General features: G+C 41.7%; 2 protein-coding genes across 2 annotated transcripts; both read right to left on the bottom strand.

Annotated features, from left to right (window-relative positions):
• Positions 1 to 309: 309 nt before the first annotated feature.
• Positions 310 to 4,499, bottom strand: LOC140271172 (serine/arginine-rich splicing factor 6-like). The gene is made up of 6 exons (XM_072366277.1): positions 4,273 to 4,499; positions 3,725 to 3,888; positions 2,029 to 2,150; positions 1,711 to 1,913; positions 1,540 to 1,611; positions 310 to 1,405 (listed from the first exon to the last, which is right to left on the bottom strand). The coding sequence occupies exons 1-6, from the start codon at positions 4,377 to 4,379 to the stop codon at positions 961 to 963; spliced, it is 1,113 nt and encodes a 370-aa protein (XP_072222378.1). The 5' UTR covers positions 4,380 to 4,499; the 3' UTR covers positions 310 to 960.
• Positions 4,500 to 5,032: 533 nt separating this feature from the next.
• On the bottom strand, positions 5,033 to 9,778 carry eif2s2 (eukaryotic translation initiation factor 2, subunit 2 beta). The gene is made up of 9 exons (XM_072366613.1): positions 9,646 to 9,778; positions 8,433 to 8,616; positions 8,216 to 8,304; positions 7,873 to 8,002; positions 7,451 to 7,551; positions 7,103 to 7,251; positions 6,954 to 7,010; positions 6,723 to 6,808; positions 5,033 to 6,410 (listed from the first exon to the last, which is right to left on the bottom strand). Exons 1-9 carry the CDS (start codon positions 9,658 to 9,660, stop codon positions 6,235 to 6,237), a joined length of 987 nt encoding a protein of 328 aa, XP_072222714.1. The 5' UTR covers positions 9,661 to 9,778; the 3' UTR covers positions 5,033 to 6,234.
• Positions 9,779 to 10,950: the final 1,172 nt, after the last annotated feature.

The following is a 10,950-nucleotide window of genomic DNA, read 5'->3' as shown; positions in this document are numbered from 1 at the left end:
TTGAAGGGATGACGGACACACAAAAAAAAAAAAAGATAAACTGAGCCTTGCAGAAAATGGTTAACTGCATTTGAGGCATTTAAATTGGTAAAACAAAAGATGTACAAAATAAATGATCATGGCCACCCACAAATCAGCCAACTAAAGAATTAGGGTGGGAATAAACCCACAAAAGTAGCTACAAAAAAAGAAAAAAGGAAGCAACAATCACTTTTGTCCCGATTACAGTCTATGTACAAGAGGTTAAAAAGGGATCACAGTAATCCAACTACAAAGCAAGTTCTTCAAACATGAAATATAAACCCTTACTTTCTTTTAAATATCCAGTTCTGTGGTACAAGCTCTTGCATCCCAGATTACATTGTTGAAACAAGGACTACTGACCAGTTTCTTGAGAAAGAAACAGGTTTAAAATGAGAACTGCTCCTGTACTGCGGCCAAATGCTACTTTTCTCCCACAATCGTGGGCAAAATGAGTACAAAACAAGACAGTTGTAGTTCAATGAGCTTTCAAACATTAGTGGATTGAGAACACAAAGCCAAACAGCATAAATGTACCAGAACATCTGCTGAATACAGAGGACTTGTACAATGACGACTACTTAATCTAAGTTGAGCTAGAAACAGCTTTTAATGAAGACAGACTTGTATGGACAACCTAAAGCTAAGCTATCAGGCAGAACGGGGGGGCAGGGACAGGACAGCAGAGAATATGTGATGCAGCTCTTCCATGTATTTTGAATTTAGATTAATTTGTGATCACAAAGAGCAGATTTCTAAACAAATTCTGTAAAAAAAACTGCCAATGTGCAACCATTAATGAAATATAAGACGTGCACATTTGAAGGAGAAAAGTAGAGAAGTCAGGAAGCATCAAGCCAGTTATTACAACACTGCTCGTTATGTACAGCATGATAATCAGGCTCCACAATAAGAAAAACATCTCCCCTTCCAGCTCCTCTAATCCTGAGAGGCTGATCTGGATCGCGAGCGGGACTTAGAACGGGACTTAGAGCGAGATTTTGAGCGGGAAGCGGAACGTTTCTCTCTTGACTTGGATCGACGATCTCCTTCCTGTGGAGATGGGGAGCGGGAGGCAGATTTGGCAGCACACTCCTCTTTTCCGTTCTCAACAGGAGAAGCTGAACGACTGCGTGACTTCTTTTCGACAGACATCTCCTTTGATCTACTACGAGAATCTCGCTCTGACTTCACTTTAGAGCGGCTCTTTGAGCGAGACTTTGATTTCCGGTCAGCAGAACGGGAGCGAGATTTGGACTTGTGGGATCGAGAACGAGATCTGCTTTTGCGAGAGCGCGATTTCCCGTCTTCTGACTTGGAGCGAGACTTCCTCCCGGACCTGGAACGAGAACGATGACGTCTTTTGTTGCTACGGGAACGAGACCTGTTGGAACAGAAAAGCCACTTCAGTTTAAAACTGCCTGGGACACCAAATATAAATAACCACCAATGACCTCCATCCTGTCTTTTCCTTTATACTTTTTCCTCAAATGATACAAAAACTAGATCCACCCTCACCTGGAATGGGATCTGGAGCCACTCCTTGAGCTTCTGCGGCTCCTGCTGCGGGAGCGACGGCGGCTACGAGATCTGAGGACAAAAGCATAAGATTTACGACTCAACGTGAAACAGGGCGACTTGCATATTCAGTGATGTCACACACATGCTTCACGATGAGTGTGTCCCTACCTGGAGCGGCTACCAGAGTAGGACCTCTGCCTGCGGGGTTTGTCCTCCACTAGACGAATCTTGCGTCCGTTAATGTCTGTACCGTCCAGTTTGTCCAGAGCCCTCTTCATGTCTGAGTAGCTCCGGAACTCAATTACTCCCTCATTGGTGTGTTCCTTGTGGGCGTCTGCATAAGTCACCTCTCCTGCCTGTCGCATGAAGTCCTAGATATGGAAAAACATGAAACACATCAAAGACAGCTGCAAACAAATGTTATGTAAGAAGTATTGGTCAATGACCTTCTAAAATAAAGAAAACTACATTTGCTGGCACATCTACCTTGAGGTCCTGCCAGCTACAGCGGCTGGACAAGTTCTCCACGACGAGACGGTACTCCGTGCGAACTGGAGGTCCATACTTATCCCTGCCAGTGCGGCTCCTGCTGCTATAACCACCACTACCTTTAAAAACAACAACACAAATAAAAAATTAGAAAAAGTTTAACTGACAAGAGATAAAAGAACTACCGGTCAGGGCTATCTAAAGAACACAAGCCAGATCAAAGTCCAAGGGGAATAAATTTAAACTTAATAAAAAAGGAGTCCCTCTGATCCCATTTTCAACCACAAAGATTCAGATATACTGTCTACAAGCCACTGCACGGGCTCTCTAAGGTTTGTCTTATTCACATTGTGAAGTTGCTCACTGCTGCAAAGAACACCACTGCATCTGTTTCCAGCAGTACAAAGCCCATCTTACTTCAGTACATCACACTGTGATGCTTTAGCTGCATAAACAAATGGACAGTGATGTTCTTTCAAGACCCCTGAAGCCTGCAACACAAACAAAGGAGGCATCCATAAAAGTTTCGGTTAGGAACGCTGGTCAATCAAATTGAGGATAAATTATATAATTGATACACTTTTGACAATTTCTTATTTGACCGAATGTCGGTCTGAAATTCTTGTTCCAAGTTTTGCACTCACAAAATTTCTTTAGATTGCAAGTTCTTATCTAGAGCCGATCCACTCATGTTTGCTGTCAACATAGAAACCAATGGCAATCCTCACCATCACCCCTGGTCTATTGGCAAAAGGCTGCTGTCATCATGGCTTCCGGTTAGGTCAGCCAAGGATCAAGGGGGCAAAGGTCACACACACATTGTAAGGTGAAAGCCAAGGCCAAACGGGACAGGCAGTCATCTTAGCCAGTCATCTTTAGCCTCAATGGACTCTCAGCCTCAGCCCGCAACTGGACTCTTTCAAATTGAAACATCAAGGACTTTTGTTAATGTTTAATATATATACGTATATATATATGCCAAAGTTAACACACATTTCACAAGAAAATGTTAGTTTAGTCCTAAAGATTCAGCAAAAGCTATCCTTGAAGTGATCAAGTGTGCTTAGCATCATCTTCTGATGTGTAAAAAAAAAAATAATAAAAGTTCAAATTTACACCAACTCATGGCTCACACAATATACCCCAAAACTATTTTGCAGTTTACAAGTTCTCATCGTCTAATGAACGACTGATCACTCAATTACTCTTAGAAATGCTACTTAGATGCTCTGACTTGCAGTTAGTTGCTCGTCCCCAAAAAGGGAACCACAGATCAATCCAGAAAGGCCTGAGATCAAGAGGAGCAAAAACCTGCAGGTCAGCAACCCTCAGCTGAAACTGTTCAGCACTATGAGAGCCACTGAAAAGGGAAAGAAAGAAAAAACACTTTTGGATGTGACTGAAGATGAAGTATTTCTCTATTAAGAAAAAATATTACACATAAAATCGGAGCTAAAGATTTCACCATACTTGAAAGTACACTGGTTATGCGACTAGGTAAAGATTTCAAGGCTTCTGGGTATAAACCGTGAAACTGAGTACCTAGAGACAAAAACCCAACTTAACACCCGTAAACGTATGCAACACATTTGTTAATATGAAGCCCCAGAAACTGCTCTCTCTGCGGTCCACATCGACACCTCACCCCGGGGGGAAGGGGAAGAGAGGGTATCTTGTAATAGACTACACTTACTGCGACCACCACCGAAGTGACCCCCCCCGCCGTGGCCATCTCGGTCTCGCCGCGGTCCCCGGGCGTGTTCGACGATCACACGCTCCCCGCACAACTCCTTCCCATTCAGCTCGTACACGGCATCGTCTGCATCTCGGTTATCTTCAAACTCCACAAATCCATAACTAAAGAGGAAAGAGTTAAAAACAAAGTTAGAGAATCAAAGCACTGTGGATAGTATACAACTAAAACACTGCCCATACGAACTTGCTAGCTAGTTAGCTAGGCCCCGCGACGTAGCAAATACAAAGGCGCCATGTTGGCCATGCGACACTTGCTACACACCTAAGAGCAACGCTGACAAAACTAAATTTTCTTAATGTTACATTTCATGACCACCAACAAAATTCTAATCTAAGGGCTAACGTGACTGCATGACACAAGCTGCAATTACTTAAGTGATAAACGTTAGGGTGCATGAGATGACGTCGTTCACAGTAACGGTTATGTTAACGGTAGCTATGTAACATTAGCCAAAACTCCTATTAAAATTTTCACCAAAAACTCACCCATTTTTTAAATCGACCTCCATCAGTTTTCCATATCCGCTGAAAAACCGCTGAATGTCTTTTTCGCGGACATGGTAACTCAGTCGCCCAATGTAAACTCGAGGCATGATTTTTTTAAATTTATTTTTCACTTGGAGTTGTTCTCGACTGTTCCAACGGCTCGTTAACAAGCTAGGACCCGTTGCTAACTAGCGCCGTCAGCTTCACTGTAGTTCCTACTAGAAGCGTTCGGCTAGTAGGACGAGCCAGCCAATCAGCATGAAGCTAACGGCAGCGCGTTTCCGGTACTGGAATTTCAACTTAAAAGCTTAGATTTGTCAATCTTTATTACTTCGTAACATCCAAGAACTCCCGAGACTTTCAGGCTATCTTACTGTGCGACATACCAAGTCTTCTACAAGTCATATATAATTATAATAATTACTCTAACGTCAGCATTATGAAAATAAAAATAAGAACTTCACAACTGAACTCAGCACAATTCAGCAATATTCAGTTCATATTGACTGCTACAGTTAATGACTTGTTGTAACATTAAAAACCTCCAGATTGAAAGCTGCTTAAAGTAAGTTTTTAGAACCGTGAATACATTGTCAGCCATCAATTTTTAGAGAAACTTCAACACAAAGGCCGTCGCGATGGATACATAAACCACAGGCCACACATTTTTCAAAGATCAAAATGTCTTATATCACATTTAGATTTCATATCAAATGATACACGAGGCGTGATGTAACACAGAAGCAAGCAGAGAAAGTAGTGGAGAGAGAGAGTAGAATATTTTATTTATGTAAAAACCAGGTTTTAAAATGATTCCAGTCAGACCTTCTTATCCACATTACTCTGAAATAAGAGCAGAACCACCGTAATGTGTCCGGTATCACATATTCTGTATAGATTGTGGTGAAAATTTCTTTATTCACACTGGAAAATAATAACCAACAGGAAGGAAACTTGTCTGAGCAGCCTGCTCAGAAGCGTTTTTTTTGTTTTTTTTTTTAAGGGAATGCCATCAGCTCAAGAAAACCTGTCAATTTTATTGATTTTCAAACTCTACTAATCCAAATTTGATATAAATGTGTTGATCTAATGTTTAGAAATCATCAACGCTACAAAAACACACGGTATAGTTTCTTTTGCAGTGTCACATACAACCTTCTCATGTAATTCTTGTTAACAGAGCTCTCCTCTTTAACAGCCCAAGTAGTTTTTACTCCTCCATTACAAAACCACACAGTAAAATCATGAGCATGTCAGTGCTTGGAGCCTCTCATCATAGAGCCTCCATGAAAAGTGCACCCCGGCCCTGGGACTTAGATTTTTCTCGATGATCAGCTAGAATTATGGACTGATAGTTTTGCAGTTCGGGATAGACCAGAAATAAGAACACAGCTTTTATTTAAGCAACACTGAGGTCAAGAATAAAGAAGCAACCATGACTACAATTAACAGAGCAATTTCAACTCCATTACCGTAATTTAGCTTAACAATGCAGCTGGTTGTGTGGTGAATATCTTTTTTTTTATTTTAATTTTTTTTAAATCTGAGTAAGTCTTCTGGTCTGGTGTTTGTAAAGAGAGAGAGAGAGAAAAAAAAAAAAGGATACGAGCTGTGGTAAAATCAGGCTTTTCTTGCAGGAATCAGGATTCACAGCAAATAGAAAAAAACCTAGGGGGTGGAGGGTTCATCTTCCAAAAAGCAAACCAAATGCATTCAATCCAACAGTGTATGTGGTGAACGTCATCTGCTTACGGTTCCTCAACCCCATCTGTCGGTTTTAGATACTCTCTCACTCCCTGCCTGCCCGCTCAGGCGATGACAACTAAACAACAGCCAAACCCTCCCGCAGTTCGATTCAGAGAGTCCTTTTAGCAAATCAAGGGGGACGCCCGACCCCGACTCGGCCCTTCTGAGGGGGAAAAGGAGGCCGAGAGAGGACGGGGAGCCCAGTTTTCATGGCCTTTAGTTGGCTTTGGCGCGGAGCTGCGCCCTCTTGCCGGTCACAGCCTGGAAGCCGGTCTTGATGCTGGCGACGGAGCAGCGGGAGTGGCATGTCTCACACTGCAGGAAATAAAGACGAGTGTCCTTCTGCAGGATGGTCTCTGGGGAGCGGCAAGTGTGACACGTCACATATTCCTCTGCAGGGGGTGAGAAGGCGGAGTATTAGCAGTGCAGATAATAAAGGTAAAGCTAAACAAAGGACCTTCATTAACTTGGAAGTGCAAAACTCAAACAACAGTCCCATGGTAAAAAAACAATAAAACAATACTTTTTCATTTAATGCATTTTTTTCGGAGGCTAAACCTTGAGGCAACGTTACCCAGAGTCAAATACTACAGCAACTTAAATACTTTAGTAGGAGATTTCAGACCTTTAGATCTATAAATGTTATGATCGCTAAATTACAGCAATTAGCTCAGCTATAAATCATAGGTTAATTTCCCACTTACTGATATATCTTCTCAAAACATTTTCTATCTGTTTCTGTTGAAATCTGCCTTTGATCACTAGCTGGTTATTTCCGTCTATTGAGCCGCTGTAGGTAGAGAAAAAGGCACAGAACAAAAACACATTTTTCATTAAAACGCACACAACAATGTGCTCTCTCTTTCAAAAAGAATATAGAATACGTTTCCGTGATGAATTCATGATTTCACATCAGCAGGAAAGCAGCAACATACCTTGTTCCCAGCTCAGCCAGCAGAAAAGCAAGGAGATGTTTAGGCTGACGATGCAACCTGTGAAGTAAATGAAGGATCAGCTCAGATCAGACTTTCACAAACTACTAAACAGTGTGTAAATACAGAGCAGATATCCGGTGTTAACTTACAGTTTGCAGATATCTGTGAAGTTGACGAAGGAGGTTTTCTTGGTTCCCACTCGGACCACCTGAGGAGGCTTCATCACAAACTTCCTCTTCTCTCCGGCCACCATGTCCGGGTTCTTCTCCCTCATGATGTTGAAGACTCTGTTTAAGAGCTAAGACCGAGACTCTGATTAGTTCCACCAACTCAAGTTTACGTAAGCATGAGATCTTAAACGTTTTTCATCTGTTTGTTGTTGTTATCTACTTAGGCAAAGGTGTTTATTCAGAGCATATATCTGCTATAAGAACTGGTAACGAATCAACACTTCAAAACCAAATTTCTACGTTTATGGTTCATTTCGACTGGCTCACCTCATCGTAAGTGTAGTCTCTTTCCGAGCCAGCCCAGGCAGGTCCCGTGGAGGAGCTGAACGAGATCCCGTCACTGTTCTTGCTCTCATCGTCCTCCAGTGCTGCAAACATATGCAAATCCTGTCACACATGCAGCTTCTTTTCCTTTCGTTATTTTTTTACCCCCATCCTTACATCATAAAGACTATTCCTTTGTGCCGAATCATCAAACCATGCTGATAACCATATATTTTGTTTTAGCTTTTATACGCCACAGGGACACACAACATTTCAGTATTTATTAACATGTCCTCAATATCTGCTCCATTATACTGCTACATTCTTTCATTTTGCTGTGTACTGTGCTTAATGGTTGAAAATACCAATAAACTTGCCTCAATTATTCTATCTTAATCTTAAAGATGGGAATATTTCATTTCTACCGTCATCTTTCACCAATGGCTCTCCCTCTTCGAAATCAACTTTCTTTTGCTTCTTTTTTTTGCCCTGGAGCATCAAAACACCGTTGTCGTCATCATTTGTTTCCGTCTGCTCCCCTTCAATTTTCAGATCCTGTTTAAGACAAGTAACCTGAAGTAAACCAATATTCAATGAAGTGAGGAGACGATGGGCAACAGTGCTCCAAGTCAAGAGAAGGAAAAGGGGAACTGGAAACCATCAGCAGAAGTGTTGCAAAACTTGGTGCTGTGAAATTATCATGCAAATAATACAAGTGACATGGAGGGAAGAAACTGGGAGAAACTTTGTGGTTTAGCAGAGACTGACCTTTAGTCCTTCCTCCATATCTACTTTCTTGGGTTTCTTCTTCTTTTTCTTCTGGTTGAAGAAGTCGAGGTCATTCAAATCAACAGGTTCTAGAGAAGATAAAAAACGCTGCTCAACTCCGACCTAATGCCAATTCGCTGGTAATGCACAGTGTCAAATCAATCAAGATTTCTATTTACTGAATCTTACAAACGAGTAACTTTGTTGTCATTCTCACCTTTCTTCCTGCCTTCATCTTCATCGGCATCCATCTCCTTGTCGTCTCCAACTTCTGGCTCTGCCTCCTTCGCCTCCACCTCTTTGGCCTCTTCTCCTCCGATCCCCTCTCCTCCGTCCTCATCCAGCATGAAGGGCTTCTTCTTCTTCTTCTTCTTCTTGGTCATGTTGGGATCGAAAATCATCTGAAAAGGAGAGGAAAAATAAGCTTTACAACTGATGACAAGACCGTGAACTGCTGGTCGACACTAAAGCCAGTGTTTCAGTTTTCATCAAATAGTTTAAATAGAGACAGTAGTCTCTGACTAATGTTACAGTTTTACTATTACATTGAGAGAAAGACATTGGCTCGCTTTAAACATCTTAACACGTATTTTCATATGATCTCCCTGAGCACATATCTACATCTATATTTATTTCTCTAAATGATTGTTCCAGATGGGACTTGTTTTACATTACACTAAAATCCGGAAAACTGACGAATATTTACCCTTTTTTTCTGACCTATTCTGGTTTAGCGCAATGAACTGACGAAAAGAAAAATATCGATAATAAATACATAACGGTTTTTAATGCTGAGCTGACTGACAACTCACTGAAATACCGCAAGCTTTTCTGTATGACATGGACTTCCTTGTCGGGGTGAGGGGACTACTGCGAACAAACAATCTATCTCCTCTAACACCGCAAAATTATGTCGCGTTCAGTTTAAAAGCTGGATGTATTCTGTGAAATTTAGTTTTAATAGTACCTTTCAGCCGTGGTATCAAGTGGGGTTGGGTCACGGCTTTGTTTTAGTATGAATTGATGTATCTAACTGGAATTAAGACCAGGCTAAATCTCAGTAGCCGTTTCTTGCTAGCAGTAATATGAACGGTTTTCGTCGCAATTAGCAATCGTTAGCCGCTAAGTTTGAGTCATCCAACGGTAGCGACCGGGTGAATTAATTCGCCATTATTAATATAACAGTTTACATAATATCATCGACCGTAGTACTGCAGTACAATGGTAGCTCTCTTATCAATCGGGCTAGGCGGGCCGCTGTTAGCCCGGCCGCTGCCATGTGAGAGCTTCTGCGGACAGGGAGGGGAACAGCGGTGCCGAGGCCCAAAGTCATCCTAAACACCAAAGCGGCTCAATAATTCTACTAATAAACGACCAGTGAGCTTAAACACTGTGGCGGATTAAATATCAGGTAACTTGGGATGACTTACCTCGTCTCCTGACATATTTGCGGGTTAACAAAGACAGAAATCGGACTACTTTTTATCCCTCGATTGGTCGCACACCTCTGCACTGAAATTTTCTTGCATCAGCGATGGACCGCAGTGCGCAAGCGTGAAGTCGCCAATTCCTGACGTACCTACTTTGCGACGGGGTATTATGGTTTGGGGGGTGTTCAAGATCAAAACTGTACTGCAAAAGCTGTCGCTAAATGTTTATGAAATGCTCTTTATAGGTCTATCCACTCGGAGCCCAACTTCAGTTTAGTTATTTGTGTATGCTATATTTTGTAGTCCAATGATGCAGTTGTGAGCAAATTTTGCATATATGATCAGCATTCTTGTTTGTCAGTACATGTTGTATAAACTTGCCATAATATCATTGAAACACCAACTGTGAGTGTCAAACTGTGGTTTTAAACTTGCCATTGTGGGCAACAAACTCATTTTGGTGAGCAAAGGAAAGCCACCGATGCCTGATCTAGAAACCTGAAAGACAGACAAATACAGAGCTACTTTTACATGTCTAACCAGAGCCAAGATACAGGTGAACAGGGTAAAACATTTATCAGCTCATGAAAACTCCATCGTGCTCTCCCTCCACACTGTGATGAATGATTTCTTTGCAGCAAACAGCAAACAACATAATCCCCGGGTCTTTAATGGTTTGAGACTTTCTTGTTACCGATGTGTTACCTCCACAGATTCAGAAAAGGATTCAGGTTTGGACTCTTGCTGGGCCCTTTCAAAATGTTGGATGGTCCACTGTGTTTTCTAGATTTCATTCGCTGAAACAAAGGAGAAACATTTCTTTTGCCAATAAATCCATCCCAAATATCAGGCATAGCGACGGAAATGTCACGCTTTGTTTTGCTTTTTGCCTAAGACAAGCTTACTAAAGTAAATTACATCATGGACATTGTTATTGTTAATCTGAAGGAAAACATCAGTCAGTGTGAAGAAAAAGTTGCCATCGGAAAGCATTGTACCTTCAAACTAGACTGTGATCAGAAAAGTGACCAAAGTGGTCATGAATGCCAGAGTACGGACCTGAGTTTCACCCAGCATCAGTGGCTGGAACCAAAGAGCAGCTTGATGGCGAGGCCCAACCCATCAGTGAACACATGCAGGAAGCTGCTCGGGAATTACACAAACCGTGTAATCAGAAGGGTTGAAATTCACTTATGAATAACTCTAACATTTTTAGTGTAAAACACCATTTATAGGTAAAATGTCTATCACCATCACAACTTTGCTTAATTTCTTCTGCCGAGTCATCACATTAATGTCCCAATT

Source organism: Leuresthes tenuis, unplaced genomic scaffold (assembly GCF_036924035.1).
Source record: "Leuresthes tenuis unplaced genomic scaffold, fLeuTen1.0.hap1 SCAF_16, whole genome shotgun sequence".
Lineage (NCBI taxonomy): Eukaryota > Metazoa > Chordata > Actinopteri > Atheriniformes > Atherinopsidae > Leuresthes > Leuresthes tenuis.
Note: the sequence above shows the minus strand (reverse complement) of the source record. Positions and strands in the feature narration are given on the sequence as shown.